This window comes from Myripristis murdjan, chromosome 23 (assembly GCF_902150065.1).
Source record: "Myripristis murdjan chromosome 23, fMyrMur1.1, whole genome shotgun sequence".
Taxonomy (NCBI): domain Eukaryota; kingdom Metazoa; phylum Chordata; class Actinopteri; order Holocentriformes; family Holocentridae; genus Myripristis; species Myripristis murdjan.
In genome coordinates this window covers 10,944,090-10,969,827 of record NC_044002.1, presented here as the reverse complement: position 1 = coordinate 10,969,827, position 25,738 = coordinate 10,944,090, and the positions used below count along the sequence as shown (strand labels likewise).

General features: G+C 43.3%; 3 protein-coding genes across 4 annotated transcripts; 2 read left to right on the top strand and 1 right to left on the bottom strand.

Moving 5' to 3' along the window:
* The first annotated feature begins 3,767 nt into the window (after positions 1-3,767).
* Positions 3,768-4,279, top strand: ucn3l (urocortin 3, like). Its single transcript, XM_030046109.1, has one exon. The coding sequence runs from the start codon at positions 3,768-3,770 to the stop codon at positions 4,224-4,226; it is 459 nt and encodes a 152-aa protein (XP_029901969.1). The 3' UTR covers positions 4,227-4,279.
* Positions 4,280-6,567: 2,288 nt separating this feature from the next.
* copg2 (COPI coat complex subunit gamma 2) lies at positions 6,568-17,804 on the top strand. Its single transcript, XM_030045775.1, has 24 exons — positions 6,568-6,708; positions 7,817-7,869; positions 8,052-8,132; positions 8,225-8,296; positions 8,464-8,543; positions 8,960-9,035; positions 9,213-9,305; positions 9,973-10,059; positions 10,214-10,371; positions 10,590-10,723; positions 10,899-10,966; positions 11,161-11,349; positions 11,890-11,985; positions 12,631-12,874; positions 13,234-13,309; positions 13,612-13,715; positions 13,940-14,065; positions 14,411-14,479; positions 14,826-15,007; positions 15,295-15,424; positions 15,641-15,738; positions 15,943-16,081; positions 16,359-16,457; positions 17,304-17,804. Exons 1-24 carry the CDS (start codon positions 6,672-6,674, stop codon positions 17,432-17,434), a joined length of 2,622 nt encoding a protein of 873 aa, XP_029901635.1. The 5' UTR covers positions 6,568-6,671; the 3' UTR covers positions 17,435-17,804.
* A 49-nt stretch (positions 17,805-17,853) lies between these two features.
* Positions 17,854-25,092, bottom strand: mest (mesoderm specific transcript). 2 transcript variants are annotated; one of them, XM_030045776.1, is made up of 12 exons: positions 24,998-25,092; positions 24,406-24,595; positions 24,085-24,164; positions 23,578-23,655; positions 23,355-23,491; positions 23,186-23,244; positions 22,632-22,672; positions 22,419-22,489; positions 21,945-22,046; positions 21,108-21,184; positions 20,548-20,611; positions 17,854-18,550 (listed from the first exon to the last, which is right to left on the bottom strand). In XM_030045776.1, the coding sequence occupies exons 1-12, from the start codon at positions 25,016-25,018 to the stop codon at positions 18,433-18,435; spliced, it is 1,038 nt and encodes a 345-aa protein (XP_029901636.1). In that variant the 5' UTR covers positions 25,019-25,092; the 3' UTR covers positions 17,854-18,432. The 2 variants fall into 2 exon arrangements, with proteins under 2 accessions (XP_029901636.1, XP_029901637.1); XM_030045777.1 differs by lacking the exon at positions 17,854-18,550 and adding an exon at positions 19,484-19,683.
* Positions 25,093-25,738: the final 646 nt, after the last annotated feature.

Genomic DNA, 25,738 nt, shown 5'->3' with positions numbered 1-25,738 from the left:
TTCTCAAAATTGCTGAATATTGACACGACTGAAAGAAAATTAAATCCGTCTTTACTTTTGTGGACATCGTGCTCTTGTGTTTCACACAGCAGGTGCACTTGAGAATAACTGTTGAATAACTGTTTGCGTGTTTTTGTTTATATGCCTACTCATCACACACAAACATATGTGTGCACGCGTGTGTGCGCGTGTGTGGGAGTGCCTCGTGACCTGACTTGCCCCAATATTTGGACAGTCTGGTTGAAGCTTGGCATGGAGGCTGGCCTGAATGCTATTTTAAACCGGCTAATTATATTATCTGCCTGTCTGTCTGTCTATTTAACTGTCTGTCTGGCTGTCTATCTTTCTGTCTACCTACCACTGATTTGCATGTCTCCTTGTCCCTCCCTATTTCTCCAGTCTCTCTCTCACTTTACACAACCCTCTGCCACACATCTTACGCCCTGTCACTTGCCCTGTCTCTTGGCTAGTGCAGTATAAGAAACTGGTAGCTGATTGCCTGCTGCCTCCTCTCCACCAGTGCATATGTCCATTTGGCAGGGGGTGTTGTGGGTCAGGCTGGGAGCCAGATGAGGAGCCAACAGGAGTCCGGTGAGAGTGTTTCAGAGGACTTTACATCAGACAGACGCAGCTTTAGCAGGGGATTCCTGCGTGGGCGTGCGGATGGGGGCAGCACGCATGGAAGGATCCTGTTGGTGTGACCGTGAAAATTATTTCTCATGCTTTATGAATCTATAGGTGCTCTTGCTTGGTTCACAACCCAGCTTTTACTGCATCTTTCTGCTACATTTCCGAGGCATCATGCTATACTTGCCCCACTATCAATCAGTTCTTTTAAAGGTGGGTTACAGTATTTCAAGCAAAATTTCTCTCTCAAAGTGACAGATGATCCTTGCACTGATAAGCCTACAAAGGCTCCATGACACTTCCACGCTGCTGTATGCCATAGATCCACCCACCAAGATGCCAAAGAGATCAGCGAGATGTAGTGACAGAGTGTTTTAATTGGACTCTCATATCTGTAACAGCAGCTCGATCAGGCACACTTTCTGCCAAGTACATTAAAGTTGCAATAAAGTAGCATTTTGAGTGCAGCTTGCCTCCATAATTTAATGCATTTCCTGGTGAAATAGGATGTTAGGGCATGACAAAATGCAAGGAGGGATCAATCAGAAGTGTAAACCAATAGGCCACCATTTAGGGACAGGAAGGCATTTTGTTTGATGGCACATTGAGGGCTGATATTATCCAAAAAAAAAAAAAAAAAAAAAAAAAAAAAAAAAAATCTTTTGTTTCATTTGTTGTGGTTTTTATTTGTGCCTGTGGCACAGCATCATTAAAGATACACTGTTTTCCAGAAATGAAAGATAATTGGATATGGATGTAAAAAAAAATACAAGAAAACAAATATTGTGTAATTTGTGTGTTGTGTGTGTTAAATAATAACCTATAATCCTTTTCATAATAAATCTTTTCATCTTGTATTAACAAGGTGACACTGTGTCTAAGATAATTTCACTTGTTTCCAAAGCAAAGACGTTTTCTTGAATTAAGTGACAATATCTTGAATATGACAAATGACTCCGCTGGCATTAAGATGACAACAGTTCAAGAGGGAAAAAAGTTTCTCATGTTCATTTGCATTGGAGACAAATTAAAAATTGTCTGTTCTTTTGTTTTTGGAAAGTACTTTTTTTTTTTTGTTTTTAAAATTTAAAACTAGTGTGGCCAACAGGCCCTCACCCGTAATCTGGGCTGAGAGACACATGAGGTTACTCAGCGTGTACTTTCTCAAGTTGCTAACAAAAATGTGAATCACCAACAATGGTTTAATTAAAGTGCACATCTACCACTGAATCTGAAGTGGAGCACAATTAATTCCTAGCTTTTCAGAGATCGATGGCAGAGCAGAGGGAAGAGTGGGAGGACATTTCACTGCAGTGTCTCTTGGACTGTGATTACTCCAGCTGCAAAGCCTTATAGAGTTATGTTAAAGCCACAATGAGACTCCTCATTAGAGCTTGATCCCATCTCTCCCATACATCACTGCAGGTGGCACCCATGTTGTGTGTTACATATAAACTCCAAGTCTATATAAGATTGTTAAGGAGAGCTCACACACCATCTCCATAAAGATCTGAGCTGCAAATCATGAAGGCAGGTCCATTACTAACACAGCCCAGTCAATTATATTCAACAAGTCTGGTGTGTGTCATTAAAATGACATTGGTAGGAAGTGGGGAATCCCTGCTGGAGCTGTCCATGGTGCTGAAGTGCAGACCGGCCTCTCAAATGCTCTCCATTCTCTCTTCTTAGTGTTATTTCTTAAGCAATAAAAGAAAAGCCCACTAATGCTATCTGACACACTGTTCACATAAAACACATCTTTGTGTGGTGTGTAAAAATGTGGGTGTCACAGACAGCAGGGTTATCACAGGTGGACAACACACTCCACTGATGAGGGGAATCCAGAGCTGTTATCACACTGATTTAACTTAGGAATTGTGTGATTTCCTTTATTAAATCTATACCAGTCACAAAGGAGCTGTAGATAAAGAGAAGCACATGGGTTGGAGAGTTTTGTAACTTTTGAGACAGTTGATTGTACAAAACTAGCAGTATCAAGGAGTGAGATTTTATCCATTCAGTGTTAAATTGGTTTACACAACTTTTTTCCCCTTTTTTAAAAGGAATAGTCACAGTGTACTTTTTCATCAGACTGATAAGGAAATAGTTACAGAAAGACAAACATGTTAAGTATTTTTATTAATTTATTTTTGCTTGTTGGTGGTTGTGATGTGTTATGATCATCAGCAGGAGGTCACAGTTTATCAACCTCATTACTTACCTCTACCTCACCGCATCCCAGCCAATGGGATACTTCATAGGAGACCGAAATGCCAGCGGGATGACGTTGTTGCTGGCGCAGCGCTGCACTTTCATGGCTCCTACTAAATGAATGCGCTGGGAATGGACGAGCAGCTCAGACTGGTGGTCAGACAGTGCGCACTGCTCACCACAAGTGACCTTCGCACAGATTAACTTATAAGGATTTCTTATACGAGATCAACTTTTAAGGGTTGTTTTTGGGTGCTTGACAGTGTTTTGTCTTGGAGGGGAACGCGAATAAACTCCGCTCTTTAAACTGTACTCTTTGTCATAGGACACGCGTGGTAAGTTTTGCTACATTTTTGCTTATATTTTTGCAACTCGCTATATTTTACACAGCTACACAGCAAAGTTTTTCAAACTCAGCTCTAGACATTCATAAGCGGATTGCAAAAGCGCAGGGTTGAATATCTGTTGAGGAGTAGAACTGAACTTCATCAGTAAGTTTCACTTATTTTCATTTGTGCTGATCTTACAGAATCAGTACTGCAAACAGCGTTCATCTTCACAAACCATCTAATTTTTAATTGTCCTAATATTCATCCATGTTCAACCCAACAACGGAAAATCTGTCAGTGGGGATGAGATCATTTCCAAATTGTTTCTTATGCAGCTTTCAAGATTTTGTTTACAATGCTTGAGGGTTAATGACATCTTATTACACCATACTCCAGTGTATGAGACACTCACCAATGGCAGATTTCTCAAGATAAATAAGACTTAAGGACTCAGCACAAGATTATTTGACTTGTTAAGATAGACAGTTTTGCAGTGCACGGAGAGAAAATAAAAGTTACTGTACAAGAGTGACCAAAATGTTGTTGTTGTTGTTGTTGTTATTGTTTTTTTTTTTTTTGTCCGCTCCCAGAGGACACAGCATGCTGTCGTCCCTGAAGACCCTGCTGCTGCTCTCGGTCCTGTGCACACCGACCTCCAGCCTGTGCCTCCGCCTCTTCGAGAGCCGCTCTGACCTCCTGTGCGACAACCAGACACCCGCGGAGGTCCGGAGCAGCGAGGACGACCCGGAATACCCCTCCCTGGACGCCTTGGGGTCCCTGCTCCAGTCCGAGGACTATCCGTCCTCCGCCTCGGCTGAGTCCAGCCGGGAAAAAAGGACTTCCAGTCCCGCAAACTACAGGTTCCTGAGCCGGACCAAGCTCAGGGGCAAGATGCTCCGGAACAGCGGGAAGAGTGACCGCAGGAGCAGGCTGACCCTGTCGCTGGACGTCCCGACCAACATCATGAACGTCCTCTTCGACGTGGCCAAAGCCAAGAACCTGCGCGCCAAGGCGGCCGACAACGCGCGCCTCCTGGCGCAGATTGGCCGGAGGAAGTGAACCCGGACAAGCTGACCGCCCGGCCGGGCTCACTCCTGAAAAACACTCACTAGTTGCTCGTCATTCCTTTCAAAAATTAATGCTATTCCTTAACGTGTTACTCCGCGCGAGCAGTAATTCGTTATAATAGCCTGTTTGTCATTAATTTTCCGTTACACCTCCCAAAGTCGGCGGTGGACATCCTCTCTTTTCTTGAACTATCGCGATAACCCAGCCCCTGTGAATGGTCAGAGGGACCAATGTTCTTGTCATCCTTTTGCTCAATAAAGTTGAAGTGTTGGGAATACTTCCACCAAATTAAACTTCTTTGCCATTTCTCATTTAGATAGGGAGGACGACGATTCATCAGGGAAATTATGGAGCATGATGTGGAATTGTAGCTCAGATTTAGGGAAAGTAATGGCAAGTAATCATAAGGCCTGCCTGATGAGCTCAGTTTCATATGTAACTAGTGATTTCGCAGATTCAGTTTTACAGTATAATTTATATTATATGTTATATTCGTTTTTTTATTTGTAGTTTAGTTTAAAAAAAATTGCAGCATAAAATGTTATTATGTTTAACCAAGAAAAACTACGGTCAAAACAATAAGAACAGGGTCGTTCCACTTATGACAAGATGACTTGCAAATGAAACGAGGAATTATCTCACTGGTAGATTTATTTCAGTATAAGAATAACATTTTAAATAACTACTTAAGTACTTAAATAACGACTTAAGATAAGCGTTTTCTGCGATGTAGTACCTGTTTTCAGCACACATCCAACTGAGCTTCTCAATTTCACTAAAATAATAAAAAAAAAAATCTAGTTATTATTGCCCCTTCATTTACCAGCTTTCAGTTTCAGAATCCTTGACAAAACTATAAACACTGAACAAAGCAGGATGAAAAAAATGACTACAGATAAGATTTTCACTGCAAATATTATCCATAATCTAAAGTCATTAAGTTATGAGCCTGGATTTCATTAACTTCTGCCAGTAGGGCTGACAGAACTGCACTTTGTCCCTTAAGGTTTACTCTTAATCCACCTTAATCTGTCAATTTCAGTGTATTGTCACCTATGTGGAGAAAAATCCTGCAACAAGTGGATTTTCATGTAATTATCCCAGTTCATTTAAACTTTACTCCAGATTATAATTAGAATCAGAATTTTAAAAATAGACAGAAATCAAGTCTTTGAGATCAGTAATTATTCAGTTTAGAGGATGAACAGTGCTGTAGTGACTAAAAGTAGCTGGGTTTCACATTCTGCACTGCTCACTTCTCAGTCAACGCCTAAATCTTGTCATGTGGAGGCTGCTGGGACAGACTCGGGGTCTGTAGTCCGATGTGTTGCTCTTTTGGGTGTGTCATGTGACCATGATGGAGAACCACTGGCCTGGCTGGTAAGCATTTATGATTACAACAGAGTATTCCTACATCCTGAGCAAAAGACCCCTGAAATATTTCTTTCCTTTGTTCCATCATCCTGTTATTAGATTTGATATCAGGACCTTGATTATGGTCATTTTTTGGAGGTTAGTCAAAACTGGGCATTCTCCCTGCTCCATTTGTTTTAAAAGGGTTTACTGGGTTCATAAAGCAGATTATCACCGGTCAACATTTCAGTGTGAAACAATGAGAAAAGTGGCAAAACCTCTTTTGGTGGGCACTGATGTACAAGCCAACTGCAAAATTGTGTAAAACAGTAAAATGTTAATGCATGGGAATGTACTGTATGTGTTCATCAGATGTCTGTTATTTTTATACTCAAAATAAAGGATTATTTTTCCTCAAATAAAGCACATGGAACTAACTATATGTTTGTTTTCGTACATCTAAGGAACGAGTGTAGCTGTTTTTCCTCGCAGATGTAGGCTACATTTTTAGAACAAATTGGTGTCTCTAACTAACTTTTTGTCATTTTCCTACAGAGATACTGTAGGCTATACTTTGAATGTGCATGTCTCCCCAGTGCAATTGTTGTCCAGCTGCTCCGTACACCCGAAACGAGACTCCTACAGGCGCTCAGTCGTCATTTAAATTCTGTAGATTAAAACAAAGTAGCCTTTTTATTGAACATGTGAACGCTGAACACCGAAGTTTGTTGCTTTTAACAGTCAACATTTAAGCAATAAGCTGCTGAACGCTTTATATTGGTTTTAGAGCAGATGATAATGATTAAAAAACACCTTGCAATGATAACCTGTGTTTTAAAGGCACTAACACATATCTGTGATAAATAAAATCACAAACTGAGGTTTCGCCCCGTGGTATCACGATTTTGTTACAGCAGCGCCCTCTGTCGGTGGTGATGCGGAACAGGATGTGACGTGGCTCCCCCTCGGTCGACGTGGACGCTCAAACAGGAAGCGCTCATTTCTGCTACGTGGAAGTAGCTTCTCTTCGGATCGAGTTTGAGAGCGTCGTTCGCCCTCATCCGTGAAACTCATTCCGCGACAATGATTAAAAAATTTGACAAGAAAGACGAAGAATCTGGTAAGGTTGCAAAGTCAATTTTTTTCAGTTGCAGCAGCTGTGGAAGTTAAAAACAACGTCTGGGTTGTTCAGAGTTTATTCTGTGTGGAAGCTAAGCTGTTAGCCGACCAAAGCTAGCCAGATGTCAGGTTAGCTGCTTGACTGTTAGACACTTCTGCAGGCTAATTTATTATTATGTATGTAGTATTTAGCTACTTATGAATCTAATTACGTTCGCAATTAAATTTACAAGGCACACATTTACTTGTCAACACCACTCCTTTAAGTATAGCATCAATTAACCGTTACTACGTTTGATGGTTAGCATGTAGCATTAGCCACAGACCGGGCTGACTTGGGGTTATGTTATGTGTTCATATCTGCTCATGTAGCTCCGCTGAGATGTGACTTTTATGACCAGCACGTCAGTCCTAGCTGCTTGCCCCTGTTACTGTTACAGTTTCATGGTGAACTGCCAGCCTGTCCCTGAAATTTATTTAGTTTTTGCTTCATTTGGCGATGCAGCCAGCGCCACCTTATGTGTTATCCTCCCGTTATCTCTGGGCACAGTTTGATCCCATTCAATGTTTAACGTGTCTAAATACGTGATTAACATCATTTATTGGCTTCATATTTATGTCTTTCCTTATGTAATGTGGACAAATGGGTAAACATGAAATGAACATGATAGGCTCTCAATGTACCGTTTTCTTTAGGGTCTATTTGCTTTCATTATTTTTCTAAAGCTGTATAAATCATATAAGAAACATAAGCATTTTGCACAAATTAGTTGTTTTGGATGACAATGGGGAACTATAAAATGCCATTTTAAATCGTCAAAGAGCTTCCCTCTGCTTTAGGACCCTATCCAAACATAACCACACCTGTAGTGGTGCGAGAACCACTGACAGATCATATGCCACTGGGGAAGAAAAAAAAAAAAAAACATGATTTCCACAAGAACTTTGATGTCTAAAGGGTTATGTGTTATTTTAACAGTTATTTAGGTAGTCAACAACAACATGCCAACAGTGGCACACAGCTTTTGGTCTTTCATGTAATTTAGTTAAGTAACATTGTAAAGTTTCTGCCGGAAAAGGAAGCCTAACTCTGATGTTTTGTCTTTCAGGAAGTGGGTCGAACCCTTTCCAGCACCTGGAGAAGAGTGCAGTGTTGCAGGAGGTAATGTTTGCAGTACATGGCTCAGGTTCTGCACTAGGAACGTGTTCAAGTTCAAGTTTATTTGAAGCACGGTATCACTGTTGACAGTCTCAAAGGGCTTTACCTGCCCTCACGTCTCCTACAAGCAGGACGCTGCTCCCTGGCTTAATCCTTGTATTAAGTTATGCTCTGCTTTTTCGTAGGCACGTATCTTCAACGAGACGCCCATCAACCCCAGAAGATGTCTGCACATCCTCACCAAGATTATTTACCTTCTCAACCAGGTAAAAGATTGTTGGACAAAACACACACATTTTGCATCTGTCCTCCTCCTGTCTCTCACTTGCTCTGTATTTTTACCTCTTTGTCAATATAGGGAGAGCATTTTGGGACCACAGAGGCGACTGAGGCCTTCTTTGCCATGACGAGGCTCTTTCAGTCCAATGATGTAAGTTATTGATGTTTAATTCTGTCATCCAGTCATTCGTTCACTGCTTTCATTCCAGTTTCATTCCAGTTTCTGTCTTTGCTCAGTGTTTGTAGCGATATACATTTTATACAATAGTTTTTTTGCAAGTCATAATGGAAATGAGGTCAAACTTTGTGTCATCTCAGCAAACCCTCAGGAGGATGTGCTACCTGACCATCAAAGAGATGGCCAACATCTCAGAGGATGTCATCATTGTTACCAGCAGGTTAGTATTTTGACATAGACACAAGTTTTACATGTGTGCAAATACAGTTCTTTCCAGAATGGAAGAGCATTTGAAATTGATTTTGGTTTGGTTGTGGCTATACTAGGGCTGGTGCCTCATTTCACTTTTCAGTGTTAAAGAAAATCTTTGGCTGTAATTTTAGTGCAAGTTTTTCTCCCAATCACACAAGGACATATGAAGTAAAAGTTCACGGTGCATAAAATTGTAGTTTTTTCACATTGCAAACAGATTGTTAGAAATGATCTTTAAGCTAAAAACCTTTCAATCCTTTTTAAATTATTAGAGAGGGAAAAAAAAGATTATTTTGGAAATTACTTTTTATTTCTGATGCCTTATTTCTCATGTCATCTGATGCTGCGGAGTGCTTTATTTGCTGTGTGTGTGGTGTTTTATAGCCTGACCAAAGATATGACGGGGAAGGAAGATGTGTACAGAGGACCTGCTATCAGAGCCCTCTGCAGGATCACTGACGTGAGTGCTGCTTCCTCTTTTCCTCTCTCTTCTCCTTCATGTTTCCCTTTACATGCAACACATGTATCACTTTTTGAATTTCACCAAAAACTCTGAGGTCTTGTCATCCTCTCCCATTTTTCCTGTGACATTTTCATGCTGTGTAATATAAAAAACTGAATCACCATTTTCCCACAGACCACCATGCTGCAGGCCATTGAGAGGTACATGAAGCAGGCCATTGTGGACAAGGTGCCCAGTGTGTCCAGTTCAGCACTGGTCTCCTCACTGGTGAGACATGGCACAATAACAGATTTAATTTACAAAACTGGACATCAGTCTAGCCTTGTGGTGTCATAGACACACAGGCCACATGTATTTTCAGTAGTAGCTTGCTGTTTTCCTGCTGTTTTTGTGTTCCTGTGTGAGTAAGATGACTGTGTGTGGGTGCGCTGTGGTTTGTGTGCAATAAAATCCAGGGTTTTTCTAGCTCTAAAACAGGCTTAGCTGGTGCCTCAGTGCGGCTGGTCTGGCTTTGTCATCACAGCCAAATTAACACCCACCCCTTGTGTAGATACCAGTTTTTGGAGTAGATATAATACTATTTGAGTTCAGGGGTTCTTTTATTTTATTTGCCCAGTTGCCAACAGGAGTGTTTAAGTGGCTGGCATCTTTGATTGCATGAAAGATGACTGCCACTGTCTGTGCAGTTGTTAGTATTCCTTATGGTCTGACAGGATCACCTCAGTTTGTTATTGATATAATGAATATGTTGTTCTAGACTGAATCAGATGTCAGTCTGATTCAGTCAAAAAGGCACAAAATGTTGTTTTCCCACTCTTGCATCTCCTTTTCTTTCTTTCAGATTCAGTCTTCATGGTGATTTGAATTCTGCTTTTAGTTTTCCTTGGGTTGGTCAAAACTATCTTTCTGAAGTCTCTTGTGTTTGTGTCCTCAGCACATGGTGAAGATGAGCTATGATGTGGTGAAGCGCTGGGTGAATGAGGCCCAGGAGGCTGCATCCAGCGATAATATCATGGTCCAGGTGAGTAGAACAGACACAGGCACCGGAGAATTCATGTTATGTTGAAACATGGATGGTGAAAAAATGTTTTGGACAATAGCTAATCTTAAAACTGGTGTGTGTGTGTGTGTGTGTGTGTGTGTGTGTGTGTGTGTGTGTGTGTCTCATCCTCCAGTATCATGCCCTGGGCCTGTTGTACCACCTTAGGAAGAATGACCGTCTTGCTGTATCCAAGATGCTCAACAAGTTCACCAAGTCTGGTCTCAAGTCTCCCTTTGCCTACTGCATGCTCATCCGGATCGCCAGCAAACTGCTGGAGGAGACAGAAGGAGGGTACGTATGCCTGCACTCCTAACGGCCCAGATACACACAGAGCGTCATGGACATGCATGTTAGGGTTTCCATGTTATTTATTCTTGCCGGTGTTGGTCAGCTGGGAAAATAAACAAGTAACACTGAGTTGACTTTCTTTGTAACCTTTATCACTGTGGTGTTGCAGTAAGCATTACATCTGTTGTTTACAGTATTGTATTCTGTCTGTGTGTTTGCAGCCACGACAGCCCCTTGTTTGACTTCATTGAGAGCTGCCTGAGAAACAAGAATGAGATGGTGGTGTACGAGGCCGCCTCTGCCATCGTCCACATGCCCAACTGCACTGCCAGGGAGCTGGCACCCGCTGTCTCTGGTAAGCCTTTCTGCTGCATCAGTGAAAGCATAAGCCTTATTTGTTTCATTCATTTTGGAATAAAATAAATTGCCATCCTACCCAAGATTTACCTGCTGCTTTTATGATCTGTCCTCATCATATTACCCTCTTAGGCTCTTTGAGTCTCATTGTGAATGTGTGTCTTTTTCTGCAGTGCTGCAACTCTTCTGCAGTTCTCCCAAAGCAGCTCTGAGATACGCTGCAGTCAGGACTCTGAACAAGGTACAGCTACACTCTCCATCCCTCCGTCACAAAGTTTATTTTGCTGTACAGAAACACCGGTCATTTTTATGATGGATGATGTATTAAGGTATATTTAGGCTCTATTTTTATTCTAGATACCATTGTCATGATATTTTATGACAGTACTTTTGAAAATTGACGCTTACAACTACGATGTTCCCTGTGGCCACCAGGTGGCAATGAAGCACCCCTCAGCAGTGACTGCATGCAACTTGGACCTGGAGAACCTGATCACAGACTCAAACCGCAGCATCGCCACGCTGGCCATCACCACCCTGCTCAAGACCGGCAGTGAGAGCAGCGTGGACCGACTCATGAAGCAGATCTCCTCCTTTGTCTCTGAGATCTCAGACGAGTTCAAGGTCAGGCTTCTTTATTTTGGTTTAGTTTAAATTGATTTTATTTCTGTTTTTTTGAGTAGGCAGGAGAACAAAGTGCCTAGAGGTTTTGGGCAACAGGGTAATGCAGACATATTCAACCCCCTGTTGTGATACGCATTCACTCTAATAAAATGTACTGAAGCAAGACTCTGATTCCCTAATCCCTACCAGCTCTTTTCTGTAACCTCTGCCCTCCCTTGTGGAAGGGAAGCAAAAACATAATTTCCCCTCAGATCAACTAATGGTAGTTTCAGGCAAGCCAGCCAAAAACAACTTAACGACAATGATAGCAAGGCAGAATGCCAGCTGGAAAATGGGTCTGGGAATATTAATCCAATATTAATCCTGAGGGATTTATGGACATTGAAATACAATAGCTGTTGAACTGAGAATGTGGCATTGTGGAGTTTTGTTGACCTCAGGATTTGTTACTATAAAAGATTAATTTCTAGATTTCCCTCCTTTTTTAAATCCATGTTTTTAACCTGTCCTGATGATGTCCCTGTTACTCTGATAATCCAGGTGGTGGTGGTGCAGGCCATCAGCGCCCTGTGTCAGAAGTATCCCAGGAAACACAGCGTCATGATGAACTTCCTGTCCAACATGCTCAGAGACGATGTGAGTTCACTATTCGAGGGCTTCCTGCTCTCAGTCACACTTTGGTCTTTGCCCTGCAGAGATCATTCACTTATCACAATCATAATTATAAATGGCACGGCATGATTTGACCATACAGGTAATTGTATGGTCATCATCATGAGTCAGTATTACTTATTTTCCATAAGAGGCCTACATAGAAAATAGGTCATAAGTATAAATGGTGTCACAGAAGACACATTTTGAGAGAGTAAGTGCTTCACTATATTAAACTTGTAAAGTGCATTCTGCATAAGGGTTAAATAATTTTTATTTGTGCTTTGGTTGCTCAGTTGCCACCCTCTACTCATGGTGACTAGTGAGGCAAAATCTGGAATTGCTATGTCTTTGAAAAGTAATGTCCAGCTGGGTTTATTTTCATCAAATGATGCGTAAATGACAGATAAATAGGCTGAATAGCTATTAGTCATATCAATGTTGATGTGCAGGCCGGCAGGTTCAGTCAGTGAGTGTGTATTTATGGTACATGCATGGGAATCAGCTGTTGCTATCATTGTGTAATCACACAATAAGCTCTTAATCAAGCTTAACTACACCAATGACAGCGTTGCACCTTAGCCCAGAGCCTTTTGATCACTGCTGCTCATGGAGTCCTCTCCCCTGCAGGGTGGTTTTGAGTACAAGCGGGCCATCGTGGACTGCATCATCAGCATCATCGAGGAGAACCCTGAGAGCAAAGAGACCGGTCTGGCCCACCTGTGTGAGTTCATTGAGGACTGCGAGCACACGGTGCTGGCCACCAAGATCCTGCACTTACTAGGCAAGGAGGGCCCGCGCACACCCTCGCCCTCCAAGTACATCCGCTTCATCTTCAACCGAGTGGTGCTGGAGAGCGAGGCTGTTCGAGCAGGTGAGACAGAGGGGGTAGTGTGTATTCATCCCATCCCTGAATATCTGGGACTAAGTGCTGAAGAGAATTTATTTTTTAATTTATTTTCGCACTAACAAAAACATACTTGTGTTTGAGTTTTTTTTTTTTTTTCTGTTTTAATTGCCCATTGCATGTCACTAGTTGACCACCCCAATGACTTACCTGACCTTATCTCTTTCCACTGACATCTAAGTCAGTTGCATACAGTGGTACTCACTGTACCAGCAGTACTCATCATCTAGGATACCTAAATCACACTCTTTATGTTGGTGAATAGCAGTTTTGTGTTGGTGAAGTTTTAAAATCAACTGAAACACTTTCTTCCCCTTCACCTCCAGCTGCTGTCAGTGCTTTGGCTAAATTTGGAGCCCAGAATGATGATCTTCTCCCAAGTGTGCTGGTTCTCATGCAGAGGTAACTCAAATTTACTTCCATTAGTTAGTGTTTTCACTGCCACTTTCTGTCCTTGCATGGATGACATATATTGAAAACTTTTCTCCCTAATGTAATGGAACAGTCATTGTTTGGCCTAAAATTAGAGATTATGAGAGGATTGTTAGTGTATTTTTTAGTGTCATTTCTAGTCTGTATATTGAATACAAATTACATACAATGTCCTTCACACAATGTAATATAACTTTGAATATGAGTTTGAATTTGAATATGTAGTGCCACATGCCTCTAATGTGTGTGTGCATGCATACCCTTATTTACAGGTGTATGATGGACAGTGATGATGAGGTGCGTGACAGAGCTACGTTCTATATGAATGTGCTCCAGCAGAAACAGAAGGCCCTCAATGCAGCCTACATCTTCAATGGTAAGACACATAGATAAGCACACACCTAACTAACTGTACCTAGTGACTGACAAATGTGTGCTAGGACTGTACAGGATCTGTAGTTTTGGTTTGTTTATGTGTTTGTTTTAAGGTTCCCCTCAGTGGGCACCTGCCAAAACAGCTGATCAAACACTGATCAGCTGTGACAAAAAGTCTCTTCCCTGTTTGTCTGGAGTTAATCTTCCTCTGTGTGCTGCTCTCAGGTCTGTCGGTGTCTATCCCTGGCTTGGAGAAGTCACTCCACCAGTACACGCTGGAGCCCTCAGAGAAACCCTTCGACATGAAGACGGTCCCTCTGGCCACCACACCTATCACCGAGCAGAAGACAGGTACAGTGTGCCCTCTATTGCCTTAGACCAGGCTGGGTTTTCTCATTCACGCCTTTGAGACTAAGAAGCCAGATAATAACATGGCCAGATGTTGGATAGTTATGGAGTGACCGTGTCTGTTTCTCAAAGGCAACTTGATTCTGAAGATCATTTTTGCTTCTTTAGAAGGTATTGGATTGTGATGCCAAGACAGTTTTGGGCACTTAAACCCCCCCAGCCTTCACTTTTACTTGATTTTCTGCCTGTGATGGTCCACATATTCCTGTTATTCTCATGTGTTGTTGCTCGGTTAGCTGAAAAGGTTGAGTGTGAGGAAGACAGTTGATGTGGCTTCTTTCCTTTCAGAAATCGCGCCTGTTGCCACCAGCAAGCTCCCAGAGAAACTGGCACCTTCACGCCAAGACATATACCAGGGTAAGACGAAGAGATCTGTCATGTATCATTTAAGGTTTGCACCGCAACAGAGATTTCACAAACTTTGCCACCAGCTTTTGCTCTTACAGCCACTAATTCTGATGTTCTCACAGTGTTGCACTTAGGAAGGTGTAATAATATTGGATATAGTCAATAAAATTACATCCACTACCTATGCACTCTTAAATCTACAGTTGGTGGCAGCAGATTGAGGTGGTCATTGTTTTTGTTATCTCCTTTTCTCTTTGTTTCTGTTTTTGCCTTATTTCTCCCTTTAAAATATTTCTCTCTGTCCCTCCACCTCCTCTTTCTCGCCCTCCATCTCTCCTCTCCATCCATCCAAAAGAACAACTGGCCTCCATCCCCGAGTTTCAGGGGCTGGGTCCGCTCTTCAAGTCGTCCGAGCCGGTGCAGCTGACGGAGGCGGAGACGGAGTACGTGGTGCGCTGCATCAAGCACACCTTCACCAGACACATGGTCTTCCAGTTCGACTGCACCAACACCCTCAACGACCAGCTCCTGCAGAAGGTACCAGCCATGTTTAAGGATTTTTGAACATATGGCTTCCATTCAGTTTTGTATTTATTTTTGTCGAGCTGAGGATTGGTTTCCATCTGTTCAGTCTTCCATCTGTCCATAATCTGCAATACCACTGGCACCATTAATGTTATTTTGATGAGACTGTGGTGGAGTACTGTTGTTTTTTCAGTGGATTTTCCTTTTTCCTACTTCCCCTGCCTGCTACTTGCAACTTTACATAACGTTAACACAGTAGGAAATCAGATGTGAATCTTGCGTGTGTGTTTGTGTGTCAGGTGGTGGTGCAGATGGAGCCGTCAGAAGCCTACGAGGTGCTACACTACATTCCTGCCCCCAGCCTCCCCTACAGCCAGCCTGGCTCCTGCTACAGCTTGGTCCGCCTGCCTGACGACGACCCCACCGCAGGTACGAATCCTGGCACTGGCTTTGGTTGCAGGGTCTTGTCTCACTTTATAATACAGACTTTGGTGGTAATAGTGTTAACTAAGATCATAACATTTCGGTAGCTGACTGGTGCCATTGAGAAGCCCAGAACAGTAAAGATGAAAGTCATTGCCCTTTTTCAACCAAAAGCTATAAAATCTGTAGTGTGTAAGCACGTTATATTCTGTCTTTCTGCAGTGTCCTGTACATTCAGTTGCACCATGAAGTACTTGGTTAGAGACTGCGACCCCAACACAGGAGAGCCTGACGATGATGGTTATGATGATGAATACGTGGTATGTTATCACACTTAGTCAACAAACTGTCATAAAATAGCCAATGAGAAAATACCTACAGTGGATTTCCATCAATGTAATTGTCTTACCTTGTCCTGTGTTTTTCCTCTGTTCACTTACCCCTTTTCTCTTTTATCTCCAACTCTCCTCCTCTTTGGCCTCTTCTTTTCATTTCTTGTGTTTCTCTCCCTGCTCTGCTCCTAGTTGGAGGACCTGGAGGTGACGGTAGCAGACCACATTCAGAAGGTTTTGAAGCCTAACTTTAGCGCGGCGTGGGAGGAGGTCGGAGATGACTTTGAGAAGGAGGAGACCTTTGCCCTGGCGTCTGTACGGACTCTAGACGGTACGCAATTCATTATTTAGGCTAGATTAGGATGCTTTTTCTTTCCTTGGACTTTGACAGTATCTGAAATTGGACTGGGAAATTAACTTGATGAGCTGAATAAGGGATCTAGTTTGCCTTCAGCATTTTTTTTTTCTTACTGGTATTAGATTTATAGCATTAACCAGTTGTACACAGTCTTGTGTCAGGACTTGCCTAGGTTTTAGTATTTGTCAATTTACTACTTATCAGATTTAAGCAGAAACAGTGTTGACTAATGTGTGGTTTTCATGTACAGAGGCGGTTGGGAACATCATCAGCTTCCTGGGAATGCAGCCATGTGAGCGCTCCGACAAAGTTCCTGAAAACAAGAACTCTCATGTGCTGTTCCTCGCTGGTGGGTATCAGCCTTTAGGCCTGTGGGAGCTGTCAGCTCTGGAAGGGTTTTACTCAAAATGTTGTCTGTCACCAACATATAATTCTTTGGAATATTTAAATTTAGATGTTATGTCAGCTGTTCCCACTCATGTTAAGGTCCACTAACACACTGGGACATCAACACTGCCCCAGTTAGTAGCAGTGGAGCCACCCACCTGAAACAAAGCTACATACGTCCATCACATGCCATTAATTTTACTACTTTCAGTTGATAATTTCTGTTCTCATACTTTCTTGAATGTTTTCAAATTGTTACACATAGGACTGTTACGTCCCTGGAGAGATCTAGGTGTTGAGGGCTACCCTTTCTCCTGGCCCTTTTCCAAACCAAGCATTACTTACAGAGTTACTTAGAAAGAGCTTTACTAAAGTGCCTGCCATGAACAAGTTACACACACACACAGCTACAACAGAGATGAAGGTCCTCTGAAACAGACCATCCAATCATGACACATGCGTAGGTGGAAATGCACCTGGAGAGTGACAGCAGAGTGAAAAAGACGAGAAGAAAAAAAACAAGCACAATCCTACACAAGTGCCACTAGATACTGGCACCTAACAGGTCTATTTTAGGATGTGTGAAATTCTATTTGTCAACAATCAAAATGCTCGTTTCTGTAAAATGTTTGAGCGTACAGTAGTCCAGAATGTATGCAGGAATGTCCTCCTAGCTTGACTCGTCTGGTTATTTGCAGTCTTTAAAAGCTTGTGTACATGCTGATTCTCTGGTTTCCATGGCTACACCGTAATTTGATCAGAACGGCATGCAGCAGTTTGACTAACAGCTCCCTCCCTCTCCTCTCAGGTGTGTTTCGGGGAGGTAACGACGTGCTGGTCCGCGCTCGCCTGGCGCTGGGCGACGGCGTCACCATGCAGGTGACCGTTCGCAGCGGAGACGAGACGGCTGTCGACGTCATCCTGGCGTCCGTAGGCTAAAGAGCTCATCATCCAGCCTCGTGCCAACCATCTCTTCATAACACACTGTATCTGATGCATCACTTTAACCTGTCTTTTTCACAGCTCTCAGCATACAGTGCTCTTATTTTTGTCAGCTCAGTGTGTTCTTATGTTTGTTAAAGATGATTTGATGTCTGATAAAACGATATCCGATGCTATGTGACTATTATGCTGACATCATCCAACTTTAAAAACATTTTGTTACCATGTCTAGTATGTAAACGTATGTGTTAACATCCACCTTGATGATGAATGACTTCAGTTGTTTCTTTATTCTGGCTCCTGGTCTTCATCCTGTTTTCTCTCAATAAACATGTCAGATTTACCAAATTCTGACTGTGGAGACGCACCATGTTTTGTTTGTTGCTGTTGTAACATATTGAGGCACCCACAGATATTTTTTCTTTACAAAATTAAGTTTTATTCACAGAAAAGTTATTTTTTTGCATCACCATACAGACATGTAGAAAATCATATCAAAATTCAAGAGGATGCAGATTCTGGCAAATTCTTACTTGAACAAAATTCACATCACAATCAACATAAAATGAAGGGAATTAAGTCTCAAAATTGGATATGTTCATAGAGCCGACCTTGCCGTGCTTCATGTGAGGCTCCAAAGTTCCCATCAAAGAGTCAATTTTACATTAGCATTGAGAAACAACTCATTTTTGTTCATAGTGCTCATAGCTCTGTTAAATTCATGTATTCCAAGCCAGTAATTGACACCTCCGGGTATAATGCTGCTTAGTTGAGTATCAGTTATGATAAAATCTCATTAGTGAATGAGTCTTCGCACCACACTAGAACTTTTCTAACTTTGGTACCTTTGCATCACCGATAAAATACTTCAAGTCTTTGCAAATACTGGGGAGATAAAGCTTCTGAATATGGACATCATCATTTCAAAGGACGTGTGTAGGATCTGAGTCCAGGTCGGAGCCTTTGTGTTGCATTTTGTACTGGGCAGACCATCTTCAGAAGGAGTTGATGAAGTTGAAATATGCGTTGAGGAAGCCAGTGGGGTCTTCCAGCTGAGGGTAGTGGCTGATGTGCTCGTCCAGCACGGTTACGGTTGACCTCTGGACCAGCTGCCTGCAGGAACACCACACAGGCTTCATTTAGTTTTTGGCAAAGGGGAGAACATCACAAGTTTACACAAGTTTAAAGATGAAGGGTGACTTGAACATGACACAGACTGCGCTCTGACTTCCCCAATACAACAGTTTTGTTTAACGTGTGGAAATTCATGATGAAGTTAACACACAATAAGCTGCATGGCTGCTGTAGCTCAGTGGTTTTGTCAGCGTGCAGAAGTTCAGAAGGTTACAAGTTCAAGTCCTGAGTCTGAGTTATTTATTTAAATCTGTCAGATCTGATCTGATTTGGCAATTTATCTTCCACCATTTTATTGTAGTGATGGCGGCAACAGTAGCAGAAAACAATTTTCAATTAAAGACAGAGAGGTTGAAGGTGGTAACACTTTATTGAGCCTCTGCCCATGTAGCTCAGTGGTGGTGTCACTTGCACAAAGACTAGTAACACATCGCTGGCTGACAGAGCTGTGAAAGATGGCGGCAAAGCTGGAAGACATGCGCCTGGAACGCATGAGGTTGCCGGTTCAAGACTGAGAGAAGTTCCTGTGGAGCACCGAACGAGATTCCCTGTGAACAAAACTCAAATGGAAAGATGGTGGTAGTGAAATCTCAGAAAGTTGATGGTGGTTGCGAAGTCCTGGAAGAGATTCTCTGAAATGAAAGAGATTCCTAACTGGGAATGAAGATGCAATGGCTGGCAAAATCCTACAAAAGTGTGCGGTGGTTACGGAGTCAGATGTGAACGGTGTTCATGTGGGAAGGCCAGGAGAAATGAAAAGATGCCACAGGAACCAAGCAGAGAAAGGTGCAAAACACCACAAGGAAGAAGGGACAAGACAAACAAGCTTGTGAGAAACACCACAGGAGAGGAGAGACAAGGTAAACAAGCTTGTGAGAAACACCAGAGGAGAGACAAGGTAAACAAGCTTGCTTTTTTTTCTAATTTTTACTTTTTTTTTTTTTTTTTTTTAACTTTTTTGTTTAACCCCCAGTCCTGACTTTCAGGTCCTGCCTGGGGCTTGAACCATTGACCTTCTACTCCGAACACCTTGACATTACACCTGCACCATCAGCCTGTTCACACTTCAGGTGGTGGTTGAGCTCTATTTGACACTGAGGGAAAGGTATGGTCTGGAAAAAAAAAAAAAATCAGGGATATTAACAAATCAATGGCAGTTTAAGGCCCACCATAAGCCAAAAGAATAAAAACAGTCAAAAACGCAGCCCTTGATAGAAAAATATTACCAATGTATTCACAAATGGCGGAAAGCACTCTTCAAGGCATAAAAGATATCTTGACTGGTTTTAGTAACACATTTTTTGCTTTCAGCGTAACCTTTAAACACAACACTCACTCAAACGGCCATTTCTTACATTTGTATGCACCACTGCAGCATTTAAAAAGAATTATCTATCAGCATGCAAAGTCAAATCACAAAATTGTCTGAATTAATGCCCAATCCTGCAGACAAGACCGATGCCTGTGGCAGGAAGGGCTGGATCAAATCGCAGTGAAACAGCACAAATCAGGAAACCTGTTCAGATTTTCTGGGAAACACAGACTTTCCATTTCCTTGTGAATTGTCTTCATTCTTAAAGGAGTACTCCAACGTTTTGGGCAAACCAGGCTTTTTCCCACTGACCCAGACTGAGACAACATGTTCGTTTTTTTGTAAATAAGACAGCTTTAGAGTTACTGTGAGGTTTATTTATTCACTTTGACACAACCAGGCTAACGACTCCCATTGACTTCAAGTCTTTATGCTAAGCTAAAATTAAGTGCTACCAAAAGGAACTCAGCCGTACAGACGTAGAGGTGAAAACAATACCAAACATCATGTCTCAGTCTGGGTAAGTCAGATAAAGGATGTTTTGTCCAAAACGCTGGAATATTCCTTTAAGACATTCACCGAAGGAGCTTGGTGAACATACGAAGAAAAGGTGCATTGCAGATAATCTGAACAGGGTTTAAGAATCAGAGGAAGGGCCACTCACTGGTAAAGACGGATGAACTGGGGATGAGGGTTGACTGGGTCCAAGGGTCCGTAGATCATGTGCACTGAAAGACAAGGGGGGTGAGAGGAGTGAGGGAGGACAGGATGGAGGTGGGCATGCCGGGACCTGACCTGTGATGTCATCAGGGGAATTGTGGGAATGTTTTCAGTGCACGCGTGTTTTCATTAGGGCCAAGGAGCAGGCTTTCAACTCCTCAATCTTAACAGCTATGATGGCTAATCAGAGGGCTTTTCTGCTGTTATAGATGTAGTGTCTGTCAGTAGACAGCACACACACACACACACACACACACACACACACACACACACACATCTCACCCTCCTCCCCCCTCCCCCCACCGTGCCAGGGATCACAGATGGGCTAAGAGGCTACTCCTCGCAGGCTAAGCGGCTTAGCACAAGCGCCTCGCGAGCTGAGACTCCTGGGTTAATACATCTGAAGGAAGTGTGTGGCCTGCACAGGTCGACTTCCACGCTGAGCTCATCAGGTAAATCTGAGTGTGTGTGTATAGGTGTGTGTGTGTAAGAGTGAGTACTCACATGGGATGAAGGTGGACGTGAGCGCGCCCACCCATCTCTCTCTGTGTTTTAATCTCTGGTTGATGTACTGGAGAATGCTGTGCATGGACAGAAGGGGAGGGTGTGAAATCATAAATGGGGGGAGAGTTTCACCAATGGACAGCAATTCCTCTATTTGTTCTAAAGCCCGAAGACATCACTGTTATATGTGATATGTGACATGCTTAGGATTTGGAACAAAGTCTCCATTAGTTTCATGGCTCTGACCAACAAGCTGTAATCATTTGACCCCGTGACCTTAAATGTCCCCTTAAGTTGCTTGAAAGTTGTCCAAACTTTTTTGTCCATATTGTACAATCTTGTCACATCCATATTCACCATCTGCTGGCTGCCACATGTCACTGAAGCTGCATCATGCTTACACTGAGAGAAATATTCAAAGCCAAGATGCCGTTGTTTCATGGCTGCAGCTGCATATCAAGCAGATAATATCCAGCTCTCTTGTGCATCATTTTCCTGTAGTTCAGCAGGACATATTTGGTATCTTTGGAAATGTTGGCATCATCAGTTTAACACAAAGTTCTTGTAGGTTTGAAAAAAGTTCAGTCACACAGAAATGATGAATCCATTGGTGGGAGCAGCAGAATTGAAGAAATTAATGTCTGAAATCCAAGAGTCAGATCACCACCAAAATCTTACCAATGATTCCTTAAACTGAGACCTACATGATTACCAAATTAAATAGAAATTAATTTCTGAGATATCCTGCTCACAGACAAACATTCAGTCTAATAATGTAACCTGCACTGTGGAGGTAATGAGGCCGTTTGCAGTCTAAACAAAGAAGTGTGACCTCACCTGTCCAGGACCAGGTTCCCATCATTGAAGCGCAGGCCCGTCCACATGTCCCAGAACTCAGCGTCTGTAGGCTGAGTGTACGGACCGAACACTTCCCCGATCCTAACACACACACACACACACACACACACACACACACACACAGGGAGAGAGAGAACAATGAGAAAAACAAAATGTCCAACGTCATGCTCTTACTGATATACTCAACATCAAGGATTCTTTTCCAAAACATTCTTTTTCCAGCCTGTGCACGTGTTATGATCCTAAACAGTATTATTAATTATTAATGACAGTGGGACGTCTCTCTGTGGAACAAAACTCTTCAGGTGTTTACTACAACAAGCAGCCAGCTATGCCATTCTGTGGAAAACCACAAAAGAACAGATACAGCATAAAATAAAATTTGTTATCTAAGAATGAATAAACTTGTCCTGTGTGTTTGTGTGTGTGTGTGTGTGTGTGTGTGGTACTTACCCTTTTGAGAAGAGCATATAGTTGGTGAGACGTGTCAGAACTGGAGCCAGAAAACTTGAGTCCTTGAGAAGCTTATGGAGAGAGAAAAACAACAACAACAAAAAAAAACAACAACAACACAATCATCATCAGTTCATCCGCTTTGTTTCACCAGACGGCTGCAGTGCACCTCATCTGAAGAGGAGAGGACTGAAACGACAAAAGGTGACTCACCGTCTGCAGCAGACGTGGATAGTGCGTTTCTGGGAATATTCCTGTGCAAAAACAAAACGGAGGGAAAGTGAGAGTCCTGGCTTTAATCTCCAGTCCAGGTGAGAGCAAACTCCTCTTTCAAACGTGTCAGAGCCGCCTCAAGATCCCATCAGGCAACTGTCATCGATGCCACTTAAGTGTCCACTTGTGTTGACGGCTAACAACACAGTGAAATGCAGGGTTAGGAAAGCAGCAACTGAAGAAACTAAAGCCCACACACTTGAATCTCCATTTACTGCCCGTGCTTTAGGCCCAGATTATTTCAGGCTGAAAGGAGCATGAATAGAGTTCCCGGTGAGTGGCTTTTACTCTTCTCTACTTAACAGCCTGAGTGTGCTGCAAGCCTCTGTCCTTTATTGCTGCTTTAAAAGAGTATATTCAGCCTGTCAGCATGTGGACCCATTTTTCACTTGAAACCCTGTCCTGCCAACTGTGGGCTGGCACAAAAACAAGCACTCAAAGCGATGAAAAGAAACGAAGCACGATGTGACCTCAGAGGACAGACTGCACCCTACCTCCATTGGACAGGCAGAGGCTGTTGATGGTCAGACGACCTGTCCGGTTCTGTTCACTCCTAGTTTGTTTGTTTGGTTTTTTTTTTATGAGGAAAAAGACAGACAGAGAATGAGCCGGATTATTGACTTAACATATTTGCTTTTGTCAATTTACTCCACACACACACACCTGTAGAGCAGCTCCAGGGCCACGGTGTCTCCGTAGTCGTGGGACAGCAGGTTGACTCGCTGGTCGCTCAGTCCCAGGTGGGCCACCAGGGCCTCCACCACACTGGCCTGCTCGAAGATGGAGTACCTGTGGGGCCGCTGGGCGGTGCGGCACACAGAGGGGAGGTCAGCGTCCTGCTCTGGGACACTTCAGCAAGGGAATTACAGCACAGAGTTTTACTTACAGGTTTGTCACTGAAGCCGAAACCCAGGAAGTCCAGCGCAATGACCCTGTTGAAGCGCTGAGTAAGCGGCTCCCAAATCTGGCGGACAAAACAAACATACACACGGATGTTGTTAAGCAAAGTGAAACATTTCAAGCTCTGTTTTCCAGTCAGGAAGCTGGCATTATCTTCATATCTGGGCAATTGTTCAAAGAAGATCTTGCACGCTCTGTTATTCCACTGAGGGTTATTCAGAAAACACCAGGGCTTCTGTCTGGAAGCAAGACCGTGCAAAACCGTCCAGGAGTCAGACTGCAGCTCACCCAGGACCAAACGCTCTCCTCCAGCGTAATTTAACCTCAAAGCAGTCAGAGAGTCTGTCTCTGGCCAGCCTCCACATGGCAGCGTTTTAATTAGACCGGGGCACAGACAGAGATGGCATTTCTCAGTGTCGGCTTGCAATTTGTGCAAACGTGAACAGTGCCGGCTCCGGTGCCTTGATGAGACGCTTGGCGGTGTGGCCAGTACCTTGTTCCAGTCGTAGCTGGAGGTGGGGAAGCCGTGGAGCAGAATGACCACATCAGAGCTTCCAAGTGCACCGTAGGAATCTGGTATGTTGACAGAGGGGGGACACAGATTTTAAGTGGAGACCAGCAGAGGCTATTACACATAATCATGCAGTATTTGCACCTTTTCCTCTTGAGTTTAAAAGTATAAAATACGATAAAGCAAGATAAGGCCATGATTAGGTTCAATAACCCCCTCTTTAAAGTCCTATAGGATTACCACAGAAGTATCATACTGATGTCTCCTGACGGGAGGTTGTGGAGGTCCGTGCTGCTCTCTCACCTCTGTAGAAGATGTTGTGGCCTCTGAAATGGAAAACCTCCCCAGCGCTGTGCCACTTGCGCAGGGCAGGTGACAGCTGGGGGGGCGGGATGTGCAGGTAGACTGCGACCAGGGGGATGCAGATCAGACCCACATGAATCCACCACTCTCTCATCTTGAGCTCAGCGGTGGGGCAGTCGCATTCCGGCCTCTGCAATGAGTGAGTGAGTGAGTGAATGAATGCAACAGGAAATGGATCACAGGGATTACAGCCATGTAGTCTCAGTCACACTGCTGACAGGTCTACACTGAATCCAGACTGGTGGGCTTCCCTGTCCAGTGGGGATCTCTGATCTGATCTAGCTCATGTGGGTCCGACATGAAAACCACCAGGTGCTGTGAGTGACTGAGCTTCCTGCCACTCAACATAAGGACACTCCTGGGTTACTGACATGTCAGAGGTGGACTATGGACACGCTCCTCTACACACTTTTTCCTTTACAGTTGTGCAAAACAATTCCGGCCGCAAAGACAAGATCCTGCGTGCACATCAGAGCACACACTGTCTCCTCTGCGCCACTCGCTCATGTCTGAACCACGGCAGGCTACTTACAGAGTTGCTGCGAGCTGTCATTTGCACACCCTCGCCCTGCGCTGCGAATCCATTACTGCTGAATTTACTGAAGCCCGTCGGAGCGGAAGGGAGGAACGGGCTGCAAAGAGGGGCGGAAAGGGAAGAGGTCTCACTCTGTCCCGCTTCCGGGTGCCGCAAAAGCCGCCACGAGCTTGGGACTTTGCCACACTAATGCAAAGTGTGATTATTGCTACATGTAAATGAGTGGGAAACACATAAAATCTCCCTCGCTCTCTCTTTCCCTCTCTCTATCCATCTATCCAGCTGCCTATCTTTCTAATTAGAATATTACATATCAGCAACACATAGACAGAACACTATTTTACACTGGAGTTCAATGGCGATTGCGTTTGTTATATTGTCACGGACAGCTTTGGAGAGATTTATTTTTCAATTTGCGTTCAGCTGCCTACAGGAGTTGAAAGGTCTACAGCTACAGTAACTCTCCAAGACAGTAAATCTAGCACCATGGAAGGTCTAACACGAAACTTGAGTGACGCAAGCATTGAATGATCCATCTTACCAATAGACGATCTTTAAAAGGACGCTAGGATCCTAACGCAGAGCTGTTGAGGATTCTACTGCCCTCTACCGGTGTGGATGCCGAGTGGCATGTGGAGGCAACATGTGAAGCAATATGAGGAATCCCTGTGTGTGCTGTCGCTACATCACAAAATAACCATGTAGTTTACTGGAAACATAACATATTTAACAAAACAG

Bases quoted from the DNA above. Each gene is read 5' to 3' on its own strand.
- ucn3l (XM_030046109.1), top strand. From the start codon at position 3,768: ATGCTGTCGTCCCTGAAGACCCTGCTGCTGCTCTCGGTCCTGTGCACA.
- copg2 (XM_030045775.1), top strand. From the start codon at position 6,672: ATGATTAAAAAATTTGACAAGAAAGACGAAGAATCTG. The intron at 8,133-8,224 runs GTAAAAGATTGT...TTGTCAATATAG, and splicing joins TTATTTACCTTCTCAACCAG to GGAGAGCATTTTGGGACCAC. The intron at 9,036-9,212 runs GTGAGTGCTGCT...ATTTTCCCACAG, and splicing joins CCCTCTGCAGGATCACTGAC to ACCACCATGCTGCAGGCCAT.
- mest (XM_030045776.1), bottom strand. From the start codon at position 25,018: ATGACAGCTCGCAGCAACTCT. The intron at 23,656-24,084 runs GTACTGGCCACA...TTTGTCCGCCAG, and splicing joins CCAGCTACGACTGGAACAAG to ATTTGGGAGCCGCTTACTCA. The intron at 23,492-23,577 runs GTAAGTAAAACT...CGCACCGCCCAG, and splicing joins TCGGCTTCAGTGACAAACCT to CGGCCCCACAGGTACTCCAT.